The sequence below is a fragment of the Hippocampus bargibanti genome, linkage group LG20 (assembly GCF_051943395.1).
Source record: "Hippocampus bargibanti isolate YZ-2025 linkage group LG20, ASM5194339v1, whole genome shotgun sequence".
Taxonomy (NCBI): domain Eukaryota; kingdom Metazoa; phylum Chordata; class Actinopteri; order Syngnathiformes; family Syngnathidae; genus Hippocampus; species Hippocampus bargibanti.
Window position 1 is genome coordinate 9,784,606 of NC_142753.1, and position 26,713 is coordinate 9,811,318.

Consider the following 26,713-nt stretch of genomic DNA (forward strand, 5'->3'; position numbering starts at 1 on the left):
ATACTGTTGTATGCTTAGTCAACATGTGTGACTCGAATACACAATTGAAGCACAGACAACCTGGGGTCAATCTGAGGTCACCAGACACAGCAAGTTAAACTGTCATCTTCATCTAGGAGATCTGGACTTGGACAGAATTTAGGACTTGGGAAACTCCTTTATCACCGAAGCAATTTACGACTTGAAACTCCTTCACAGGAAGAGCTCATTACACATTTATCAGTTCATGGAAGAGACAATGTTTTATTGCTTACAGCTGTTCACGCTTAGAACGCCCAGGGATGTGGTATTCTAATCAAGAAAACTATGTTTTACTAATGTATCACTTAAATTTGCATATACTCTCAATAAAGAGCTTGGCAGAGGGATGCAGAATTCAGGCGTCTGTAATGAATGGCTGTGTCTCCTGCCGGCAGTAAAGACTTTTTTTTTCTTTCTGGGTACGAGCCTTTGTCCACAGTGTACTTTTGTACTTGCAGTTCACATCAACTTACTAGCTTAATGCTAACACACCCCGCAAAACGCCATGAATGCGCGAGTATACATTTAACATAGATGCTCCGGTAATTATAAACCTACAAACATCTGCCGCTCGAGCGTCTGCCGCACACGCTAACGGAGCATTCGCCAAAAGCTCACAGGCGCGTTACAAATCAAAAATCATGTAATTCGCTAGCCAACATGTTGCTGCCTTGGGCTGCCAGGTAGCTTTAGCAGCTTACTGGCACACACATGTACAGTATGCTCGACGTTATGCTTGCATTATATCTCCCGGACATAGTCATTAACAGCAGCACAAGTGGGTATTATGCTGCTCCCATTTCACTGCTTAATCCGCTTTGTGGCGCCACTGCAACTGGGCACACAAGCGTTTTAAGCACCTTAATTGGCTCCAAGAATGGCGGCGTGATTGCGCTTGTGTGCGTGTGCTGTTTTTGTGTGTTAAAGTGACTCACATTTGGAAGGTGAACTCGCATCGTGTAAGAATAATAATCCATTTCATTTAAAAGCGCCTTTCAAAACTCTCAAGGTCACTTTACAGTCATTGTTAGATGTTTTTCTGTGGTTGAGCAGCGGCAGCCACACGCGTCAGCGTTTACCCAACCCGGAACTAACTCAAATAGATAGAAAGCTAGCTAGCTATTACATAGCTAATAGATAGCTGATAGATAGCTAACCAGACAGCTATCTAGATAGTCAGACAACTAATGGATAGCTCGCGAGATAGCCACCCAGCTAGCCAGATAGCTAATAGATAGCAAATAGCTAGGTAGCATATGAGCAAAATTGATAACAACAGCAGTTTAAGGCAAGAAAAAAAAACTACAAATGAAATAGCTGCCGGTCAGCTAATGGATAACTAGCTAGATAGCTTACAAAAGAAATGTGGGGGGGGGGTGAGTGTATGTAAGAATGTTAGCATCTCACGGTTACCGGTTGGTCAGTTGTTTTTATCATTCCCTTCGAAGGACGTCTGGGTTTTTGGATTATATTCCGAGCATGCGAAATATTTTATTTGTGCGAGTATTAAGAGGCAGTCCGTGTGGATTGTCAAAATGAAGGTCATCGATAAGGTATTCGGTGGAATTTTAGGCATCGCAGTGATTTTTTTTTTTTTTTTTTAGCAAAGTCATTGTCGAAGTCGATGTCAAAAGATTAGCATTGCAAAGCTAGCTTGTCGTTTGTTGAATGTAACGTAAGATGTCGCATTGTGATGATGAGGAGAGGAAAATCAGGTGCGCTGTAAACGAGCGGAAGAAGAGGCTGTTTCATTTTGAACGCTAGCTCTGTGGGAATCGCGACCACAAAAACAAAAAACTAACGGGGAAGTAAAACATACATACAAACGCTTATCATGGGGGAGCATGACCGTTTAGCCACTGGTCCAATGGTCGGAGGGGTTCCCCGGTTTCAATTTCAGTGCGATTGTCTTACTTTTAGAGGGAGCAAAGAGAAGCGCTTAATCCTGCTTCCTGGGATGATGTTTGAGTGGATCCTGACCTGACAGAATTTTACCTTTTTTCTCCTCTCCCGGGCTTTTTCCATTCCCTCGTTCGTCCTACTCCCTCTCACTCCCACTCAGTGGTCCTGATTCACTTGGAAATGATTCACACAACCGTGAAGCGTTTCAGAGCAAGTCGGGGTGGTTGGGTGGATTGGATGGATGGTTAGATTGGATGGATGGATGGATGGATGGATGGATGGATGGATGGATGGATGGATGGATGGATGGATGGATGGATGGATGGATGGATGGATGGATTGGATGCATTGGATGGATGGGTGGATGGATGGTTAGATTGGATGGATGGATTTAGTGGATGGGTGGATTGGATGGTGGATGTGTGAGTGGATGGATGGATGGATTCGATGGGTATTTGGATGAATTGGCTGGATGGTTGCATGGAATGGGAGATTGGGTGGATGGATGGATGGTGAATGGGTGGATGGATTGGATGCATTGGATGGATGGATTGGATGGATGGATTGGATGCATTGGGTGCATGGATGGATGATTGGGTGGATTGATTAGGTGGATTGGATGGTGGATGGGTGAGTGGATGGATTGGATTGGTGGTTGGATGAATTGGGTGGATGGATGGATGGATGGATGGATGGGTTAGGTTGTATGGATAGATGGATGGTGAATTGGATGGATTGAATGGGTGGATGGATTGAAATTGGATGGATGGATGGATGGATGGATGGATGGATGGATGGATGGATGGATGGATGGATGGACGGACGGAATCAGTGTAGAGGGAAGGTTTAGTGTGTGTGTGTGTGTGTGTGTGTGTGTGTGTGTGTGTGTGTGTGTGTGTGTGTGTGTGTGTGTGTGTGTGTGTGTGTGTGTGTGTGTGTGTGTGTGTGTGTGTGTGTGTGTGCGTGTGTGTCTGTGTGGAGGTTGGCTGGGTGTGTGCGGATGTCTCCACGAATGCGACCGCCAACGTGCGCTGAATTAATGAAGCCGTAGGCTTATAGGTGAGAGACATCACACTAATTACGCCCGCCTCTCGCTCAAGCCCGGGCATCAATAATGTTCATTAAACCACGGAATTCAAGCTAGGCTATGTGTGTGTGTGGGGGGGGGGGGGGGGGACAGAGTGAGATGACAGATTATCACACATTTGAATTAAATATATCCTGATGTGACAGTTTGTCTCCGCACGTTCCGTGAAGGCAATTATTTTTCTTTTTAAGAATCTGTTAACGCCGAGCTGTTTGGATATATTCCATCTGCTTTCAGTGCAGCGTCATAGATTTGAAAATCAATAAATAAATAAAAATAACATTCTGGTCCAAGAATTAATCATTAAACATTAAAGGCAGGTTCTAAATTTGTGAGTAGGTATACAAGCCCAGAAATGAGCTGTTTCAAAACAAAATGGCTGACTTCCCATTCAATTTCAATGTATTGGTCATGTGACAATTATTTATGTGTGTGTGTGTGTGTGTGTGTGTGTGTGTGTGTGTGTGTGTGTGTGTGTGTGTGTGTGTGTGTGTGTGTGTGTGTGTGTGTGTGTGTGTGTGTGAGTGTACGTGTGTCCTGTTTCAATAGGCTTGTCCACCGAATTGCATGTTGACCGCTCAAACTAGCATCAAGCTAATGTTTTCGTAGCTTCCAAAAATCCTCAAATATGATCATTCATCTTCGACGATATGCTCCGCCTACTTAATATGGCGGAGGGAAATGAGTTTGACAATTTAGGTTCACCATTTTGTCCGATCTGGACTCATTTCCAAACAGGACTTAGCGAAAGTACAAGCCGTTGAAAATTACCCAAAATGGTTGATTCAAAATGGTTTCTTTTTCCTTTCCTGGAACTACTGTGTAAAACATTTTCCTTATTTTGCCAAAATTGCAGTTTCCTGACACCCAAAAAGCCATTTCATCACCAGAAGAGTAATAATAACAATTTTAAGATACCCCTTTACAATGCTGTCACCCATGCTACAAAAGCTAAACGCTAACTGTCGCTCATGCTAGCGCGCTAAAGCTAACTGCTTGCTAAATGGGAGTGTAATTCGTTTTTAAAGGACTTTCCGCACACATAGAAGTTAGCTTTTCTGACAAAAAAACTTCCAGAAAGGTAAAAAGGGGACCATTAATCCTCCCGCTTGGAAGCATTCACTGCTTATAAACAGCGGAAATTACTTTTACTCCCGCGTGCGTGCTCGTGTGTGTGTATGTGTGTGTGTGTGTGTGTGTGTGTGTGTGTGTGTGTGTGTGTGTGTGTGTTTGGCTGGACCTGTAAAGTGGTCTGGAAATGATGGCTTGCTGCGTAAAGAGCCTGATATATCTACAGGCAAAGAATGACTTTTTTTGTTTTGTTTTGTTCTTTTTTTGCAGCCAAGTGTAAAAATAAGAGAGTTGTTTGGAAGTCCTTTGTTTGGGTCGAGCCTTCGCCCCCATTCAAGAGTTTGTTTGTTGTGCTCAGCCACGGCTGTCCAAAGTGTTTATTTTGACCCATTTGTGGCAGGATGATTTTGTGTGTGTGTGTGTGTGTGTGTGTGTGTGTGTGTGTGTGTGTGTGTGTGTGTGTGTGTGTGTGTGTGTGTGTGTGTGTGTGTGTGTGTGTGTGTGTGTGTGTGTGTGTGTGTGTGTGTGTGTGTGTGTGTGTGTGTGTGTGTGTGTGTGTGTGTGTGTGTGTGTGTGTGTGTTAATGCGACGCCAGGTCACGCTTTCAGAAAAGTGGATGTTTTTGTTTATTCAAGCAAGCTAGCTTTTTCTGCATTTATTTTTTATTGTCTTAGACTTTTTTATATAAAACAAAGTTCTCATAGTTTGGTAGTTTTCTTTTTTATTGGATTGGACTGGATTTACCTATATCAGCCCGTTTCCACAGGCTGATTAATTCCTTGCACGGAGCTTTGTTGCCCTCTTCTTCCTCTTTTTGGTGCAACACGAAGTTTTCAGACAAAATTAGTACAGCAAAATGCATTGACGTGATGGAAGGACTGCTACAATGTGTCCTTTTTTCGGTCAGGGGCGTTCCTTCAGTGACGTAACGTGATGACTTGTCACCAACTCAAAAACAAGACTTCCTGAATATTCAGCGCGAGTCTTAAAGTGTAAAATATAGCAATATGCGGTCAAATCTTTGTAAAATACGCTCGGTAGAAGTCATTTAAAGTGATTTTACAAATTATGGACACAACTTGTCCGGAGACATCGGTTGTCCTTTAACCCATATTTACAGTACAAGTGTCCATTTTTTTTCCCCCCATATGTGATTATTGACAATTGCGAAGCCTGACAGCCGTCGGTCGGAGCCAGCGGTGGACACATTTTTGCACACGTCTGGCAGTGGATGAGTTAATTACGCCCAAAAAATGTATGTCAAAGTATCAGTGGATACACAGGTTATTATTCGCTTGATATCTTGTCTCTATGCGGCATATATACCGCCACGGCCCATTTTCCCCACCCAATGTGCCTCCGAGGCTTTAAGGTAGTGAGAACATTAGCGCTTCAATCATTCGCAACGTCCCACTGACCTTTCCTCATCACGGTGGCGAGGCCATTAAACTTTATGTAGAACATCCTATCACCGAGGGGCTGAGGGGGGGGTCTAGATGCGTCAGGATGGACCGAACCTATCGCGACCCTCTTGAGCCTGCCCGCCGGGGCGCAATTTCGCTAGAAAACGAGACTGGAGTGGCCAGCGTACTCCGGGAAAGTCGGGTTTAATCAAAAGCAGATTGCCACTTTTGCATTGAAGCACTTACGCGCCGCCGGTTCGGGCTGTGATTACGGTGACGGAGCGCCAATGTGACCATGGAAGGATTTGCTGAGCGGCGTGTACGCAAAGGAAGGCAGCCTGTCACTCTTCACCTCAAAATACTTTTGCAGCTTTTAGAAATGGAATTGCTTATTTTGTCATTGAAATGTGTTTTTGGGGGGCATTGGGAGAAAAATCAATAAATAAATAAGCGGGAGTAGGAAGCAAACTTGTTTTGAATGTCATTGTGGCAAGCTAGAAAGCTAGCTATTAGTAATATAGCTATCTAGGTTGCCATTTGAGTCAGGAAACATATTATCTATCTAGTTAGCTAGATATCTATTAGCTATCTAGCATTTGCAATCTTCAATTCAAGTCAGGAACCACATTCGCTATCTAGCTAGCAAGCTATCCATTAGGTATCTCGCTAGCTAGAGCGCTAGCTACTAGCAATATAGCTAGCTAGCTATTTGAGTCAGGAAACATCAGCTATATATTAGCTACCTAGCATTCTAATAGCTAGGTAGCTTGTTCGTGACGTCACGCCAGGACGTCTTGCCTTGCTCGAGAATCAAAACAATGGCTTCCGATTCGGAGAAGATGCTTTCTTGTTACTCATCCAGTTATGAATATGATTCAAATAGTTCTGAAGAGGAAAGCATAAATGTTTGCAATCGATTAAAGATGTCCTCCCGTATCAATTCGAGCCGTCAGGACTCCAATGTAGCGTCCCAGAAAATGCACAACATGGCGCCCAAGCGGCGTTGGAAATGGGCTGATTTGTCTGCTGGGAATTTGTGTCAACTAGTATCAAAGTCAGCGGCGGGCAGCAACCAGTAGTCTTGGTGCAACACACAACGATTCACCATCGCGTTATTTATGTGTTTTCCTTATAATTTCGGCATCAACACAAAGTATTCAGACCAAACAAAGTACCCAAAAAAAGAAGTCATTTCATGTGATTTTACAAATTATGGATACAACTTGTCCGGAGTCATCGGTTGTCATTTAAATAGCTTTAATGGTTAGCAACACTGATGCTACAGTCATTAGCACGTCTATTGCATTGGTTACTGTGTGTCATATTAAGCTAGCATAGTTTTTATAACCTGCTGGGTTTGGTTCAATATAACAAGCGACCATATATATTTTTTTTAATCACGACTGCTTGTTTTTCCTCGCAACTAAAGACAAAAAGTGACTCGAAACCAGAAGCGCCGCTTTTTCGCACGTATGGAACAGATGCGCGACGCCCCCACTTCGTTCCCGCTGACGAAAGCTCGCTTGAGAAAGGAGGGACATGGAGTGTGCGTGTCTTGCAGAAGACATAAAAGACGAGCTTCATGCTGAATCAGGCGTCTTATTAGCGACGTGATTAAACGCCGGATTATGATAATGTGGGCTTGAAGATCATTCCAAACTGTAAATATGTCTCTTTTTTTTTATTATTCAGTGATTCCGGTTGTTTTGCAAGCGTGTAAACATTTACTGACTTGAATAATTCAGACATCAAAATTGCTGCATAAACACGAAGCACTCAGAATGCTCACATTCTTTGTTGAGATGCGTATTATCATTTGTGTAGCATATCCGATGTGCTTTTGGGATCTGAACACCCTACCTCGAGCTCTTACAGACACAATTGCATTGCGCCCAAGTAGAAAAACACAAATGGTACACAAATTAGATTGTCCTCAATCTGAAACACTGCTAACAGTTTAAAGAGTTCATGTTAATGCTGCGTTTTGGAAAAGGATGAAGGTATCGCGGTGTAGATGCTAATTAGCGTTAAACTAGCAGACTGAAATGCTAACATTTTGTGGACGCTCGACTTGACTCAGAGTACAGTGATATCTTGGCTTACGAACTTAATTGGTTCCCAGACAGAGTGTGTAAGGCGAAAAGTATGTATCCTAAAAATTAATTTCCCATAGGAAACCATTAAAATGAGAATAATCTGTTCCCAGGTCCCCCCCCCAAAAAAAATAATTTTCTACTTTCTAATTTTCTACGCCTTAAAACTACACAAAATATACCTTATTGTATGTATAATAAATGTGCTATGGTATTATAATTAAAGAAATAAACTGTACTGTATAATAAAGTCATTTTATTTACCTTTGTGATGAGCTCTGGGTTGTACATCTTGGAATTTGTGATGGTTCCCTTGCTTGTCTTTTCATTTCAAATTGAACTGATGGCGAGTGCAGGTTTTTGTGGAGCCTGATTGATTGGAATTTTAACCTTGCAGTGTTCACTCTGCCTTTGAACTGTTCAAAGTTGAAAAGAGTCCAAATTTCACTGTTTTCTATCCATTTTGTCACTCTCTCTCTGTCGTCTGCCTGTGTCTTTAATGTTTAAACCACCTCCCCTCACTGCTGCGTTTTTGACCAATCACGTGGCTTTAACCGAAGACTGGGGGAGTAGAATAGAGGACAAAAAAATGTCGGCAGCCATTTTCTTTTTTAGAGAATGGCTTCACTCTTTCTCTGTCTGTACCCCCCCCCCAATCTCACTGCTGCATTCTTGACCAATCACCTGGCTTTAACCGACGACTGGAGGCGGGGAATAGAGGACCAAAACAAGCCGGCTGCCATTTTCTTGTTAGAACGGGCTCGTTCGCGAACGACACATCACTCATTGTGTCCGCTCCGTGTGTATCGCGAAAAATAGTTCATATGCCAAGGTAAAATGTTCATCAATTTAACATTCATAAACCGAAAAGTTTGTAAGCCAAGATGGTTCATAAACCGAGGTATCACTGTAACTTGCTTGAAATTTGGGTTGCTTATGACTAGCATACTGTATATGAGACGTAGACCCCCCCTCCCAAACATCCCCCACCTCCGCACCCTCTATTTGTGTGTGTTTACCGTACCCGAAAAGTGGCTTGACGTGACGTGAATTGTGTTCCATTTCTGTTCCGCCAGGCGCAACCGCTCCGCACGTTCAACCTTGCACCGCAGCTTATCCCAACTGTCGTAGCGGACGCCGTAATCCTCGCGTCGTGTACATGACGTTAATACGGAGAATGATAGGAGCCCCACTCTCGCCCCCCCCCCCCCATCCTCTGCCTGATTTTCGCCGTCATGTTTATCAGCGGGTTGCTTTTTAAGCAGGCAGCCTGCCACCATTGAAGAAAAATATGGCCTACTTCCCCGCTTTGAACATCTTGGAAGCAACGGCTGAAGCTTGTCGTCAATGTCGCCCTGCTTTGTTTTGCGATTTACAACTCTGGGATTACAATAGTCACAGATTTGTTTGTTTTTGTTTTTGTTTTTTTAATCCTCCATTATGCCTGTAACAACCTTCTTGTAGTGTTTTTTATACCAAGAGTTGAAGGAGCTTCATTGAGGCTAAAAATCTCCATTTTGCAGCATCTTGGTGGCAACAATTTATGTTCTAGTGAGTTGTGATCTTCTTTCATGACTCCGTCGTGGCGCCGGTTGAGCGTTTTGCACCAAATAATGCTCGGGAGCGCTTGATTAAAAGTGTCGCTGAGCGGCGAGTGAGTAATGGCCGCAATATGAGAGATGTGTGCAAAATCGTCCTCATAAATATGACAAAAAGGTTCTGAAAATACCTCACAGGAAGATAAATAATATTTGAGGGCAAAGCAGGCCAAGGCAAGCTATTTTTTCATGCTATGTGTCAATCATGGCAGCCATTGACTTCCTGTCCCGACAGGCCCCGCCTCCTTTCTACGACCATTTTTGGCTTCATCTTGTTCTACTGACTAGTTCCATTTTGTTCCCCAGACAATTCGTTTTTGCTTATTTGCTAATACCCCATTTGCCTGCTACTTGCTAACACCATCTTCTTTATACTAACAAGCTCCAGCTCATTTTTCTCACTTACAAACTCCTCATTTTTTGACAGTACTTGCTCTTTCCATGTTTGTAACATCACTTTGCTAACGCCATCTTCTTCTCTCCTAATTGCTAACTCCAGCTAATTCTCCTCGCTTGCTAGCTCCTTCTTGTTCTTCTGTTTAGCTAGCTTCGCCTCCATACAGTTCTCCTTGCTTAAAAACAACATCTCATTCTCCTTACGCCACAGACGTTATTATTTTGACGGGGTGAAGCCGTTATTTGGCCCATGTGAAATTTCTTCTCGCTTGTTACTTGATTGACAAGCAGCGCCGCGGGGGAATGCGCATCAAACACGAACTGGTTCACATGTCCCCAAAATATCATCTGGCAGAGTATTGGTGTGTGTATGTGTGTGTGTTTGAGCCCAGCGTGAGTCCACTTTTGTAAGTCTCCCGCCATCGGAAGCCAGTATCGGCGCTTAATGAGGCTACTGGGAAGAATCAGGCATCGAGGGCTTGAGGGACGGCAAATATGGCGGCGCTTAGAAGGCACAGCTGTGTGCTACTTTTCTTCAAATAACCCCTCTGGATGCGCGCTTACCGGACGCTTCATTAGGTACACCATGTCATGACCTCAGCCTCCCACGATAGATGAAAATCGGCGATAGAGAAAGACCACCCAAAACCAGTTTTTAATAGTTACCCCTCTGGAGGATCAGTTCTACAAACAGAAGAGAAAAACGAATGCCTGCGAGAAAAGATAGCGGTAGCATATGTAGCAACTGTATATGAATATGAATGATTTTATGCAGATGGCGGACTGGTCACATCAATGCAATATGTTCGGTAAAGTGTGACGACATTCGCCGAGAACGTTTTTGACGTCTGATTGTGCGATCTGTGCGTTTGCTTCGACTTTAGCGCGGTAAACTTGGCTCACACCAACAGGAAGGAAAGAAGCTTGGGCTTGTTTTGCACGTGCAGTCCAATCAGCCTGATCCTCAGACTTTTGAACACGACAAGGAGAACCCCAGGAACTAGTCTGGAATAGTTGATGGGAGGCCACTGGATTCATCATGGCTGATGATGTTTCACTGTTTAATCCCAAAGACATCCTTAGCTCTAAATGGATTGGATTGGATTGGATTTGCCTTTATTAGTCTAAATGGTGGGGACGGAGTCTTTTTTATCGATGTCTCTGGTCACGATGGTTGTGGTCCATTGTTAAGACAAGTCCAGCTGCCTCAATTCCGTCGTTCGCCAACCCTGTTGGCAAAACAAAATAAACAGCTCCACAGTGGCCACTTTTCCCCAACGGAACGAGACGTTCTTTTTTAAAGAGGCTTCAAAGACAGCAAGGGCGCCTCTTCTTCCTTAACTGCCACCATCCAACTTCCTTTTTCTTCTCCTCCACCCGTTTTTTATTTTTTTTGTTCCATCCTTCCTCCATCCTCTCTGCAGACGCCTGGGAGGACCCATCCAACACCGGCGTAGTGGCAGGCGCCGTGATCGGCTCCCTCCTGGCCCTCCTCTTGGTCGCGGCGCTGGTCGCTGTGCTGATGACCCGAGGCCGCCGCCAGCATCGGCGCGGTGGAGGCGCGGACTCTGCGGCGGCAGCGGCGGGCAGCAGTGGCGGCAACAACAGCGCCGACTACGGCAACAAGGCTCGACTTCTCTACGGCGGGGAGGGCAAGAACAACAACGGTCCGGCGTACACGTACCGCGAAGGCTGCGACAACACCGGGACTCTGACAGAGAAAGCCAATGACTTCCACGCCCACCGCCGCGCCCACCACCATCCTAACAAGCCCTCCCCTCATGACATCCTCCTGGACGAAGCGGAGAGCAGGAAGTTTGACGACAGCCTTGAGGAGGACGAGCGCTATGACCGATTCGACGGCAGGAACCCTCCGGCCTATCGCGGCGAGGAGCCCATGTACCTTGGCGACAACATGGAGTCCCAGCGGGACGGTTCAGTCATTTCCCGGACGGCCATTTACGTGTGAGGCGGCGAAGGAAGTACCACCCCAGTTCCCTAAAACCTGTTTGGGTTGAACTTTGAAACAACAGAACACAAAAATAACCGGGCAAGCACATCAAACGCATCAAAATGGACGCCGTTTGTCGCCATCTTGGCATTCCTTGAGCTTTGCGAGTAGTGGTGGTACTGAGTACTCGATATCTATTGGAAACGTCGTCAGTGTACAGCAACAAGTCACGCTTTCTTGCCTTCTTCTGTCGGCCTTTCTCTCATCCGAGAAAAGCTCCGGCGTGTGTGCTAATATGTGGCAGTTGCGGTGTTCACCGCAGTGGCAATTTTCGCACTTGTTTGGCCCGAACAGCCAAATCCAACCCCCAAAGAAGAAGACGATTAAAGGACAACCGACGCCTTCGGACAAGTTGTGTCCATAATTTGTAAGATCACTTCAAATGACTTCTACTCAGCGTATTTTGCAAAGATTCCACCGCATATTTTACCTTTTAGGACTCGCACTGAATATTCAGGAAGTCTTGTTTTCGAGTGGGTGACGATTCCTGACGTCACGTCAGGAACGCCCCTGACCAAGAAAGCGACCCACAATGCATTTTGGGTACTTTGTTTGGTCTGAAAACTTAGTGTTGATTCGTGATGATGGCGAAACTAGAAGGAAAATACATAAATAACGCGATGGTGAATCGTTGCGTGTTGCACCAAGACTACTATTAGATACTAGTTGACAAATTCCCAGCAGACAAATCAGCCCATTTCCAACATGCGCCATCTTGTGCATTTTGTGGGACGCTACATTGGAGCAAGACGTCCTGGCGTGACGTCACGAACAAGGGGGCGGGACCTTCTGAAACTCGCCATCTCCGAGGTCATTTTGAAGTCGTTTTGGGACACTAACTCATTTTTATTGGCGTTTTGCATTTGACTAAAAATATCAGCCTGCGTGTTTTGGGTATTTTAGATGCTATAAAAACGTTTTTTTTTCTGATCTGATAGGAAACAAAAAAATGGTGCCGGTTGTCCTTTAAAGTTCAAGGTCCCCTCAGAACCACTTTTCATAACCCCGCCCCTTCGGTGTGACTGTGCGAGATTGTACGACCTGACTTCCAACTCGCTCAACCCTCTACATGACTTGACTCACCCTCCCCCCCATCTTGAAATTTCGAGCCACAGCGACTCGAGACCTGAAACTCTTGAAAACGTCTGATGTATGTGTGACTTGTTAACGTATGTGACTCACTTGCGCCTGTGGTTAAATGGCGTGCGTCATCTTGTAATCTAACTTAGCTGTCGTGTCGCTAGCGTCGATGTTATCGCCGTCGTCGTCGTGTCTCGGTGAGCACTTCCATACCGAGTCGCAAATGGACTCATGGAATGGATATAAATACACTTTTTACCTCCTTAAATGCCCCCCGTCCTTATTTACGGCTTATCATCCGCCGCAGATAACCACATGGTCTTTAGAAAAACCCAATCCTCCATCTTTTGTTTCTCACATCCAGGCACGAGCAAACCTAATTCGGTACGCTCTCCGTATTTCTTAAATCCTCCTTAAGCGAATCTTTTTCACAAGATTGTCGCTTTTAGTCCTGTTGTTTTATTTATTTATTTATTTATTTATTTATTTATTGATAACGCGTCCATATTTTTTTTTGCGGAATTTGCCAAATCCCGCGAACGCTCGACGGAATCCTCACAGAATTCGTGTGAGTTGGGGTGATTGCTACAGAATCGGAATTGGTGACTGCATATGTTAGGATTTTAATTACATATGTATTGTCATCCTTGGAATTGTTTTCTTTTATTTATTTATTTATTTTTTTGTTGCTGGACAAAGTGCTTATGAGACATCACAGCAAAACGAGGTGTGAGGAATTTAAACAGGATTTTTTAGCCTGGATTAGAACTTCATTGCTCGCCTCCTCAAGTAGTGGAAAGCGTAGGAAGAATTAGCATTATGCTAGCCGATAATGACTACCTATCTGGTGTTCAATTGACTGTGCGATTCGGCGCCGCTTCCACACCGACTTTCTTCACGGCGACTGAGCGAGAGTTCAACTTGTTGCCGGGCAGATTTGAAATGCCAAGATGTTGCCGTTTGTTGGCACCTTGTGAGGCCGTCTGCATCCTCGTGACCGTTCGTTATCCAAATGCACTGATGGGTAACATAACACACCTGCGTTTGCTCAAATGGTATAAATCAATGTTATCGACGATTCAATTTGATGTAAATATTTTAGACTTTGACCCGTCGTTTAACATCTAAAATAAGGCCTGGTTTTAAAATTAACTCATTCACTGCTAAACGATGTGCAAAAATGTGTCCACTCCAGTGCCAGGGTTTTTGTCATTTTCATTCAAATTCCACGACCCATAGAATATTGTGTTTTATGACTACATGAATATTCAATGCATCATAAGAAACCTGTCAGAGATGTTCAATCGGACACTGTGGACAAAGAACCAAACCCAGAAAGATTGTCTTTTACTGCCGGCAGGAGACGCAGCCATTCATGACAGACGTCTCAATTCTGCAGCCTTCTGCCATGCTATTTATTGAGAGTATTTGCAAATTTGAGTGATACATTAGTAAAACATAGTTTTCTTGATTAGAATACCACACTTCTTGAGTTCTAAGCCCGAACAGCTGTAAGCAATAAAATATTTTATCTTTTCTTTTTCATGAACTGATAAATTTGTAACCTGGCTAATGAGCTCTTCCTGTGAAGGAATTTCAAGTCGTAAATTGCTTCGGTGATAAAGGAGTCCTAAATTCTGTCCAAGGCCAGATCTCCTAGATGAAGATGACAGTTTAACAAGCTGTGCCGTTTGATTGGCCCCAGGTTGTCGGAGCTTCAATTGTGTATTCGAGTCACGCACGTTGACTAAGCATATAACAGCATGAAACTTTTGAATATGATAACTTCTTATTCTCCATCAAAACCTTAAACTCTCTTCTTGCATCGGAAAAAGAGTAAATTCCTAAGTTAAATGGGTCTCGAATTATCAGTTTGAAATGGGGGGCGGCTGCCTAAAAGGTAATTGGTTGCCCCTCGTGGGAGGGAAAAACATTGCCAGACGTCTGACCAGAGCTTGATCAGCACCCAAAATCCGAACACATTCGGGAATGGCGTTCCACGTCACGCTTTTCAATTCCCGAATAAATTCGGGAATGGCAGTGAATGAGTTAAAGCGGCAGGGCCAACTATTGTAAATGCCGTGACGCTTAATATTTGTGTCGTTTGTGTGTTGTCGTTTACTTGGGTGTTGACGCTTGGGTAGTTATCCACGCACATTTTGTGCGTCTGCGCTTGTGCGTTGTTTTCAGTGTTCTGTGAATGTAAACACACTTGACAGGGACACGGAAAGGAGGAAATTGATGGTGAATCGGACACTCTGTCCCTTAGTGTCAATCAAGCCTGGTTTTCATATTCAAACACGTTTTGCCTTGTTCATCTGCTGCTTCCTGATTTGTTGCTTTGACGTTTTTATGACTTTATATCTTACGGCAGAGGAATCTACAAAAATGGTGGCAGTTGAGAATAAAACGCGTGGATGTTATGTGACGTGTTTTGGTCATTGGAATAAGTAAAAAAGAGGTAGTGTGAGTACAGTGATGCCTCGGCTTACGAACCCCTTGGCTTACAAACGTTTCGGTTTACGAACGTTACATTTATGAACATTTTACCTTGGCATATGAACTTTACCTTGGCATACTTTTTTTCGTACACGGAGCTGCCTCAATGAGTGATGTGTCGTTTATGAACGAGCCCGTTCTTCTCACAACAAAATGGCAGACTGTTTTTGTCCTCTATTCCCCGCCCCCAGTCTTCGGGTAAAGACACGTGACTGGTCAAGAATGCAGCGATGGGGGGGGGGGGGGGGGGTTTAAACATGAAAGAGACAAGGAGACGACAGTGAGAGAGTTTCAACTTTGACAGTTCAAAAGCAGAGTGTAGACTGCAAGGTTAAAATATCCCATCAATCAGGCTCCACAAACAACCCGCACAAGCTATCTGTACACTTGATGCAAAAAGCTATCAACCCAGCTAAACGAAACACAATTGATGAGGAACTAGTTAAAATTATCACAGAGAAAGCACCTAAAGGGATCATTCCTCAAGATGGTGAAAGAAGAGGGTTACATTCCTCATCAAGTGTTTAATGCTGATGAAACCGGCCACTCCATTCCACCAAGCAATCAACGACCATCACAAAGGTAAATAAAACCAATGTATTATACTGTACTGTTTATTTCTGCAATTATAATACCGTAGCACATTTATTCTACATTAAATAAGGTATATTTTGTGTGGTTTTAAGGCTTACAAAATTAGAAAGTAGAATTTTTTTTTTTTTATTGGGTCCTGGGAACGGATTATTCTCATGTTAATGGTTTCCTATGGGAAATTAATTTTTGGGATACACACTTTTTGCCTTACACACTCTGTCCGGGAACCAATTAAGTTTGTAAGCCAAGGTATCACTGTACTTAGAAAGTGTTTTTTTTTTTTTGCTTCGTGCTGCCATATGACATCTCAATCTGTCCAGAAAAGCCGGAATGATGTCTTTCACGCCTCCATCAGAGGTGTTTTATTTGATTTTTTTTGTTGACTAAGAATAAAAATGTGATCATCAGCAAGCGGCTCGTGCTCTTGTGGGTTGCGCGTGTTACCAGCGTGGGAACAAAGCGCCGCCGATATTTCAGCCTTCGTCAGCCGAATCCTCCGCCGCAAAAGGAGCGATTAGCCACCTTTAAAAACCGTCACCGAGTTTGTTGATTGTTCCTCAACACCCTCCGTAAGCCGTCTCATCCGGAACGTTCCGCTGAAACATCATCATACAAAGTCAAAGAGTGTCTGGTGTCACCTCGTCCCCCAAGAGTGCGCTTTGACGCTGTCTCAGAAGAAGATTCTTTGATGAAGAAACAAACAAGTTTCTTAACAGAGTTTTCAGGATCTTTCACCCGATGAATTACAAAAAAAATCCCTTACTGAGGCGGTAGTTTCATCTCCTTCCTGCACCAACTGTTAGATTGCCTCAGTTTGTCTTCTCTCCGGTGAATTCCCGCACTGCTTTTGTCGGGAATCGCGACGTCGGCACCTAATTAGCGGCGGAGTCATGCGGCGGGATCGCCCGCTAACTTTTGTTTCCTTGCGCGAGTCATTTTAAGAAAAACCCGAATCTGACACAGAGCTCTGCAGGAAAGCCGGCAATCAGTGACCTTAATCCGCTAACTGATGGCAGGGTATCAAAATTGCATACGTTTTGACAGTAAATTGTGTGGCGCGTTGTTATCATGAATGCTCAAGTGACAGAGTGGCCCCAAAAGTTCACCCCTCACACCCTTAATTCTATTTTCCTGACAAGATTAAGTCAAATCAAGATGATTGATCGTTTTTAAGCAGAAACAAATTCTTGAATGACTTGAAAAAAAAATCTGATCCCATATTTTCCGTATTCTGACACTTCAGAGTATCAGGCCCACCTTGACCGAATGTCATATTCCAATTTTATTTTTCATTTCTAGTGCGTATCGCATAACAAGGCACTTACAATAGAAGCTGTTGTTGCATTACGCATCCACTAGACGGAGCTACGCTAAAGGGAATACAATACAATACAATATAGCTTTATTGATATGGGGTTTTTACATCCTTTACAGTTGTAGCAAAGCGCTTTAAAGAAAATTTGAAATACTACATCCAATACATCAGAATAATCCATATATAAAGTGCATCAGATTCTAAATCGTGTTGTCGAATGAAAAAGAAATGCTTTTAGGACCTTATAGTGTAGAAAATACGATGTACTCCCTGGTATAGAAATCCTTTCTCCGCAGTCCAGCAAGCACAAACTCGAGTAAAACCTATTTCACGAAAGCAAACATGAGAAACCTTGAGAAAGGACCACATGCAGTTAGATCCCTCTTTCAGGATTTATTTGTTACAAGCAATTTAATGGCAGGAAGTGCCACAGAATCAACAAACCAAGCGTCATGAAGCTTACCCTTAAACTTAACCTTAACTCTAAACCATACTCCCCCCAAGTGAAACTCGTAAACATTAGCTTAGCCGCTAATTTAAGTAAGGATAGTGATGAGGATGCTGAACGACAAAGCTAACCCTCAATCTAATCCAAACCCTGCATTTAACCCTGAACCTCACCCTTAACCTGTGCCAGTAGTCCCTAAAGCAAACCCACCAGATGACAGAAAACTCTTCAATCGTACCCTCGACATCTTTAGCCACAAAATGGCCATGAGGCAAAAACTTCAGTCATGAATGCTACGATTCAATTGCTTGAGGCGTCTTTCATAGCGACGCTAATTAATTCCGTGGGAGTCTCTGGCGGTAAGCACTTTCAAAGCCTTCGGAACGATAGTCCTGAACCACGCCGCTTGAGGTTTTGCGTCTTTTGACAAAAGTCGAGATTGATCTTCGTACAACGACACGCTCAGCCTTGCCCGCAAAAAGCTCCTGCCAAGTCCGAGGGCGTCGCTTGGCAGTCGCCAGGCGAACGCGGCGGTGAGGGTGTTCTCTTGGCGCTCCATCTGGAGAATTTCAAAAGGGAACAAGTCAAAGAAGGGGAAGAATACAAAGAAGCCCTGATACAAAGAGGACGTGTGTGCAAACACCACAAACGGAATTAATCCTGATATGTGCTATAATCCCATTTGCGAGTTTCTAGCAGGTGGTGCGTTCCAGTTGGGCAGAACTTGGAAGGTTAACTGTATCCTGTGGCGACGTCATCAACCAATCAATTCGACAGTCTAAACCAGGGGTGTCAAAAGCCGGTCCTCGAGGGCCGCCGTCCTACATGTTTTCCAAGTCTCCCTGTTGCAACGTACCTGATTCAAGGGAACAGGCTCAATGGACAGACCTGACTCTAATGATCAGATCATCAGCAAGGTCTGCGGAAGTCTGACATGAGCCCATTCCCTTGAATCAGGTGCGTTGCAAGAGGGAGACTTGGAAAACATGTAGGATGGCGGCCCTCAAGGACCAGAGTTTGACACCCCTGGTCTAAACTTTTTTCAGGACAGGGAAATTAAAGCTCCTTGTTACCATCCAAATCCTCTAAATAAACCCCAATTGACGCCATGGTCCACCAAAAACCAAAACCTGATCCAGGCATTTTGAAGCTCTTGAAATCCCAATTTTTTTAAGCAGTGATGAAAGACCTCTCACATCGGCGTTTCCATGGCAAATCATCCAAATGATCATTTACAATTTAGTGTTGCCCATCTGTCAAGGACTTAGTCTGGCGCATTTGGACAAAATCCCAAGCAGCAGTTGGTCAAAGTACGAGGGACTCTGGCTAGTAAAAATGTTTTGTTTGCACTGCCGATTTTCTGAACAGGTGGTCGGTCCATTTCCACCTGACGACAAGTGACTGTCGATTCCAAACGTGTCACTTTCAGAGCGAAAACCTTCATCCCAAGTGACACCCTTCCCCTCCTGCTCTGTCGTCGCTACGCATTTCTACGAAGATCTCCTGGCATTCTGTCCTCGTCTTCAAGCTGTTCGCGGCATCTTTAATTCAGCACCGGGATCGAAAGATTCCCAAGTCATCTTCTGACTATATAGAGAAGGTTGAGGAGGACGATGAGGAGACTTATTAGTGATTGTGCTTTGCTTTTCGTGGCTAATCCGACTAAAGCTACCATTGCTGCGACGCTAGCGGATGACGCAGCAGAACTTTTGCATTGTCCGTCTGTCCTAAGTGCTTTATCGCAAGGATACCTGGACAAGATCTCAATGCGTGTTTTTGTTTAGGATGCACAATTGATATTTGATATTATTGCGCTTTTGACGACGACTTTCTCTCGCGGTGAGCTAATATCCGCTAACGATAGCTTTGGTCATGAGTAGGACTTTCTGGGATTGTTTATAGGATTGTCTAAAAAAATATCTTAAGTAATCAGTGTTAAGGCAATTCGCTATACGAACATTTTAAACAGCTTTTCTATTTCCTTTTGCATCATTTTGTTTTTCTTGGACTTCCTGTCACGTCACATACTGCCCGCCTTTACATGACATCACATCCTATCCGTCGTTATAAAAGCTCTCCTAACACGCCCCATTTCTCTCTCTCTCTGGCCCTCCTCAACTGACCTCACAATGTCCCACCGTGAAGAGCCATGAACCAGAGCGAATGATCATTTTTAACCCGTCAGTCAGTCCTTCCCAAAACTGTCATTTTGCTTTTCAGGAGGCTAGCTTAGCACTTAGCTTCAGTTGCTTCACATGTGTTGATTCTGTGTTGAGGTTTTTTCGTGTTATCACCAAATCTGAACTAAGTATTCTAGACACTAACATGTCACAGATTCTACTTTTTGTTGCTGCATATGAGAAAAAAAAATACTTATCAGATTGTTTTTAATGCTACACCCCGAAGCGAGTTTTACTGAGCAACAACAGATTTGGTAGGCTCATCTACAATGAATAAACCTACAAAAAAAAAGTCTCACAAAGCTATTTTCGAAAAGATTCAGTCAAGTCTGCCAAAAGTTACCCAAACGGGCGATCTTCATTGTGAGAAACAACAGCAAAGTCGATGCTGGAAGTGTTTTTTTTTTTAAGCTGCGAGTAGGCGAGCGACACGCCACATTTGGACAATAATACCACATGCTGATCCTGGGTAACATTTCCTTATTCTCCAGGCGATGCTTTTAGATGATGATTTGTCTCCTCGCTGTGGTGTTTCACACTTGATTGTCTTCCCCTCGCGCAAAAACAAAACAATAGTTTCCATATTTTTCATCATCAGTTGGTGAAAAGATTTAGAGGGTGTAGAAGTCTTTGACCGCCTTGGGTGATCCTTCCGTGCGGTGGGGTGGGTTTTTGGTCCAGCTAAGAAACCGGATTAAACATGTTGATACATACTTATTTTTTGTTTTCGCTTTTTTTTTATAGTATTTGTCTTGATAAATCTTACACATTTTTCGCCTTGTTGATCTTGTCTTTGCTGCTTGCTTTCCCCTTTGTGTAGCTTCCAGTGACTGTTAGCGCTGCTACTTGCTAATTAGCGTTAGCTAGCATGTGTCATTTTAAGCCAGAGGGGAGATACCACAGTGTATTGTGATCCGGATGTAAATATAGACAAAAACTATATTGTCTATATTGCGATGTTTTGATTTTGTTGGGGCTTGTGTGTGGGTGTGTTTTGTTTATTTTTCGGTACGTGCGCGTTAGCAAAGTTTTAGTGGAAAAAGTGAAAGTTATTCCTCTGCCCCTCATGGCAGGATTAGACCAGCTTACTTTTGAATGCCTTGCAGATAGTGTGTGTGTATGTGTGTGTGTGTCTGTGTGTGTCTGTGTCTCATTTGTGGCAACGAAGCGAATGTTTTGCGCAACATTTACATCTGTACTTTGAGGGTACAGCTTTAAATAAGGCGATTGTGTGTGTGCGTGTGTGTGTGTGTGTGTGCGTGTATGTGTGTGCGTGTGTGTGTTTGTGTACACAACTTGTATTTAATTCAGATTTGCTGTAGGAATGAACCGCACGTTGTGTAATTGCAAATTAGGGCTCGGCGACCGGATGTGTAAAATTTTGGAGTGTCCTTCGGCGAATTTTTGGGAGAAAAAAAAAGATGGCTGCTCCAGCTGAGCAATCTTAAATCTTAACTCATTCACTGCCAGACGATGTGCCAAAATGGGTTTTTGTAATTTTCACGCAAATTGCAGGGCCCGCAGAATATTGAGTTTAAGGGCGACATAAACATTTCATTCAATGTAAGAAACCTTAGACTCTCTTCTTTTATCAGAAAAAAAAGAGTTAATTCCTAAGTCATGTTGGTTTGGAGTTAAATGAGCTTGAATCAATAAATACATATTGATTTATATAGCGCTTTAACAACAGCTGAAGCTGTAACAAAGCGCTAACATGGGGAAAAAAGGGAAATTCTGCGCCATCGTGGAAGGGAAAAAACATTGCCAGAGGTCTGGCCAGCGCTTTATCAGCACCCAAACAAGAAAACAATCAATCCTTGAACTAATTTGGGAATGGCGCTCTACGTCATATTTTCAATTCCGGAATAAATTTGTAAATGGCAGTGAATGAGTTAATCGCAACAGTCACCGTTAGATGAGAGACATCACTCACCAGCGCTTCAAATGCAGGAACAAAACAACAATATCTAGCTACCTATTAGCTAGATATTAGCTAGCTAGCTTGCTTTCTATCTATTTGAGTTACTTCCGGGTTGAGTGAATGCTAGCGCATGTGGCTGCCGCTGCTCACCCACAGAAAAACGTATCTTGTGACTGTAAAGTGACCTTGAGTTTTGGAAGGTGCTTATGAATGAAATGTATTATTATTATTATTATTATTATTATTATTATTATAACAAGACATTTTTGTAGCGTCACCAAGCTAAACAGAAGTTACATTGTCTTTTTAAAACTTGTTTATTTAAAATGAAAGCCAGCCATCATTTCTTTTTTTGTTATTTTTTATTTTGTCTCCTAACTTGACATGCCCGTTGCGTTTATTGGCTCACTTTGGGCTAAACTGCTGTCAGCTCACCTTTCATGCAGCGCCGTTGAGACGCCGTGACAAGCGCAATCCTCATCAATCTGACTTTGAAGCTTCTGAATGCGCAAGCGGCGGTAGCTTTGTTGTGGGAAAATCATTTTGGAGGTGGGAGGGGCTTCGTCTATACAGTGATAGCTCCGTTTACGAACCCCTTGGCTTACGAACTTTTCGGTTTAGGAACATTAAATGTATTTATTTAACTTTGACAGTTCAAAGGCAGAGTCTAGACTGCAAGGTTAAAATTCCCATCGATCAGCCTCCACAAATAACCCGCACTAGCCATCATTTCAATTTAAAATAAAAAGACAAGCAAGGGAATCAGCTATTAATGATGTTTCTAGTGTATCTGCTTGCATCTGTTGCTGTTGCAATATCACAACTTCCAAGATGTACAACCCAGAGCTCCTTGAGACACTTTATGCAAAACATCAAGCCATCAACAACCATCACAAAGGTAAATAAAATGACTTTATTATATAGTACAGTTTATTTTGTATTATTATCATACCATAGCGCATTTATTATACATAACATAAGGTATATTTTGTGTCGTTTTAAGGCTTAGAAAGTAGAAAATTATTTTTTACAGGGACCTGGGAACCGATTATTCTCATTTTAATGGTTTCCTATGGGAAATTATTTTTTGGGATACACACTTTTCACCTTACACACTCTGTCCGTTAACCAATTAAGTTCGTAAGCCAAGCTATCACTGTATAAGAAAAAAATCTTTTTGGGGAGTTGACTCAAACCATTTTTTTTTTCCTTCAGCCATTCCCGTCACTTGCCACCAATTAGACGAGCCTAAAAGGGAGAGAAGAGCCTTCAGCCATTTTTTTTTCCTCCCTCGCCCTGTCTCGCGCTCTGTAAAAGTGAACAGTTAGGGATAATTGAAAAACTTTTCAATTAATAAATGCAGTCGGCGTCGCCGTGGTCACTGCCAAATGGAGCGCTGCCGAAAACCGCCGCTCTTGCCGCCGCCGCCGCTTCTCTTTGCCGCCTCGCAGTTGTGTCTGGAACGGGAAAAAACGATATGGGGGAAAAAGGAGAAAGCGTGTGAAGAAGAGCCACATGAACCTTCTTCTTCTTCTTCTTCTTCTTCTTTTATTCTGGCCTACTTTTTTCGCTCAAAGGCAGAGGGACGAGTCGTGATTATCGCCGTTTTTTTGTTTTTTTTTAAAGCGGCACATTTATAATTCATACAGGCAGACAAAGCAAACGAGTGGAAGATTTAAAGAAGACATATTGGAATAGTTTTTCCATACATATTCAAAGTCAAAGTCAGCTTAATTGTCAAATATGCTAATATGCGTGACATCCAGATGAAATGACTGTCCTCTCGGACCCAGCATGCAAGGCACTTATAATGACTGTAACGAACATAATAAACACGAAAACGCCAATTTGCCAGGAGAGGGGAGGCGCTGCGTGTTCACGCGCCGCCATCTTGGGCGGCATTCATTCTACAGGACTTGCTTTGTGATGACATGAAGCAGTTCTATGTCTTCTTTAAAATTTCTACTACAGTGAGTCCTCAACGTACGAACTTAATTGGTTCCCAGACAGAGTGTGTAAGGCGAAAAGTGTGTATCTAAAAAAAAAAATTCCCATAGGAAACCATTAAAATGGGAATAATCCGTTCCCGGGTTTCCATAAAATATACTTTTCAACTAAATAAGCCTTAAAACTACACACAACATACCTTATTCTATGTATAATAAATGTGCTATTGTATTGTAATGAAAGATATACACTGCATTGTATCATAAAGTCACTTTATTTGCATTTATGATGGGAATTTATGGCTTGATGGAATGGCGTTGGAGGTCGAAGGTCAAACGGAATTGCTGTTTGGAAAGAGGCGCATTACATGAGGACTGTAATTAAAGAAATAAAGTGTGCTGTAAAATAAAGTTTTATTTACCTTTTTGATGGTCGTTGATGGCTTATGGAAGGAGAGTCACCTTCCATAAGGACTGTTGATAACGTCACCTCTGGTGCTGTTCGGTCGTGTGCTTCCGCCGAAGATCACTCCGCCAGCCGTGGTGGGTGTGTATTATGAAAATAGTGCTTATTATAAGGTTTAATTTTCAGAAATTTGAAGTTTGTAAGACGAAAAGTTTGTAAGATAAGATGTTTGTAAGTTGAGGTCTCACTGTATCTTTGCTTTGTCGGCGTGTTTGAATTATAAATGCGGCGCTTTAAAAATGCCGATAATCACTCCCTTGATCGAGAATCCAAAATATAAACAATACACCCGCGGATGGCGATCTGAAAGTCCTACAGAGGGCAGCAGAAAGGCGATGTTTTGCTATCATTGAAGTCAGTCGCTCCCGGTGGGCTGGCTGAGTTGACGATAAAGAGAGCTGTCAGTCTTCAGGACGTCAGGTCGCCGTTCCTCAGCAGTCTCTCCACCTGCGCTGCCAGTCGCTCGGCCACAATCACACAGTTGACATCCCTCACCATCTCCCCCCCCATCGCCACCCACGTCACTCCCCATCCCTCTCCTACCTGCCTGCCTGTCCGTCTCATCCGAAACGGTCATCAGATGGATTGGGAAGATTTTATTAAGCGCAAATGAAATAAAATGGAGTCAATGTCATAAATCAACGTCGTTGTCAGTGCTGACCGCTACGTCGCGGCGCACGATTTTTAATTCTGCCTAAGTGCTTATAAAAAGCTTTTTTTTTTTTTACTCATTCACTGCCATTCGCAAAACGTATGTGTTATTTCTTAGTCGTACAGGAGTGGTCCATCGATGAAAAGGTTTCTTCAGCCGTCATCTGTACTTTTTTGAAGATTTCGGACGTTTCGCTCCTCATTCGAAAGTTCGCTGACGAAGCTTCTCGGATGAGGAGCGTAACATCCGACACCTTCAAAGAAGTACAGATGACGACTGAAGGAACCTTTTCATCGATGCCATTCACAAATTTATTCTGGAATTGAAAATATGACAGAGAGCCATTCCCAAATTTGTTTGGGTTTTGTTTTTTCATACTTGAGTGCCGATAAAGCGTTGGTCAGATCTCTGGCAATATTTTTTTTTCTTTTCCACAAGGGGGCAGCATTTCCCTTTTTTTCATGTTAGCGCTTTGTTACAGCTTCTGCTGTTGTTCAAGCGCTGTACAAACCAATATGTATTGTATTGTATTGTAGTTTGGAGAGTCGATACGGAAGGACACGAACAAGGGGGCGGGGCCTTCTGAAACTCGCCATTTCCGGGGTCATTTTGAAGTAGTTTTGGGACACTTTAGCTCATTTTTATTGGTGTTTTACATTTGACTAAAAATATCAGCCTGTGTGTTTTGGGTATTTTAGATGGTATAAAACGTTTTTCTGATGTCAGTTAGGAAACAAAAAAATTGTGTTGGTTGTCCTTTAAATGATTTATCAATTTCACCAGTGACCTCTGCATTCGAAATACATTTTCATGCAGTTGAATAAAGATGGATAATATTGTCACAGAACAGTCGGGGGGAAAAATGAGAGTTTCTGTTGCTGAAGGGTTAGGAAAGTCGGTCGGGGATGATGGACAGGATAGACTCTAGAGGTCAAAGCTAACTTGACAGGTGATAAAAGAAACTGTTGAACTTTGCACTGAGGCAAATGAGCCCCTCTCACCTCCTTCGCTTGCTCATTTGCATCAAAATGGGACAAAGCGAGGTCAGAAGTTCAGCGTTTCATCATCTTTTTTGATTTCGCTTGAGGTGGTGGGAGTGAGTTTTTAATGAGGCGCGCCTCAAGACTCGCCCGCGTCACATCGGTACAGGGCCATTGGGCGGTCAGTGTTTGATGGGGGAGGGGGGGGGAACGCAAATCTGGTGGATTTTTAGGGCTTTCAGTTGCAAATGTCTTATTTTTCGGGTAGGGCTAAATAATTTTTGGGATTTGTTACTGTGTGTGTGTATGTGCATGTCAAATCTGCAATCTTATCAATTATTTATTTGTTTGTTTTCTTTTTATTGTGATGTCATCACGTTACAGATTGTCATTATTGGAGCATAAAAAAGGTTAAAACGTGCTCATTGGTGCTTTATCGCTATCAACTATGATCAGGAAATGAACGATTTGAAATTTTGACTCAGTCGTGGCAAATACAAAGTAGACAAACAGATCCAGATCGATACAAATAGATTAAAAAAAAGAAATGCATACATACATGCATGCATACATAAATTAATGCATAAATAAATAAATACTTAAATAATTAAATAGCGGCTAGATGGCTAGATAAAAAAATACACAAATACATAGATTTGTAAATAAATACATCCATAAATAATGGATAGAAATAGATAGATGAATAAATAAAAAATACACAAATACATAAATATGTAAATAAATAAATACATAAATAAATACATTGCGGCTAAATGGCTAGATGCATAAAAATACACAAATACACAGATAGGTAAATAAGTACATAAATAATGACTACATTAATAGACAAATAAATAAATACATACATGCATATGTAAATAAATAAATACATGAATAAACACAAATAGATAGAGAGAGATCTATGTACATAGATATGTAAATAAATAAGTAAATAAATACATTGTGGTTAAATGGATAGATTCATAAAAATACATAAATCCATAGATATGTAAATAAATACATAAATAATGGCTGAATGGATAGATACAC

The 26,713-nt window shown here is 42.7% G+C and overlaps 1 protein-coding gene across 2 annotated transcripts in view; it reads left to right on the forward strand.

Annotated features, from left to right (window-relative positions):
- Positions 1–26,713, forward strand: part of LOC148883097 (poliovirus receptor homolog) — a 134,552-nt gene that overhangs the window by 88,425 nt on the left and 19,414 nt on the right. The window contains exon 7 of one of the 2 annotated variants that reach the window (XM_089023709.1): positions 10,996–12,502. The exons of the other annotated variant lie outside the window; for it this stretch is intronic. Coding sequence (XP_088879835.1) covers positions 10,996–11,540 — 545 coding nt within the window. The 3' untranslated portion in view covers positions 11,541–12,502. Of the gene's footprint in view, positions 1–10,995; positions 12,503–26,713 lie in introns of those variants that run through there. 2 annotated transcript variants of the gene reach the window in all.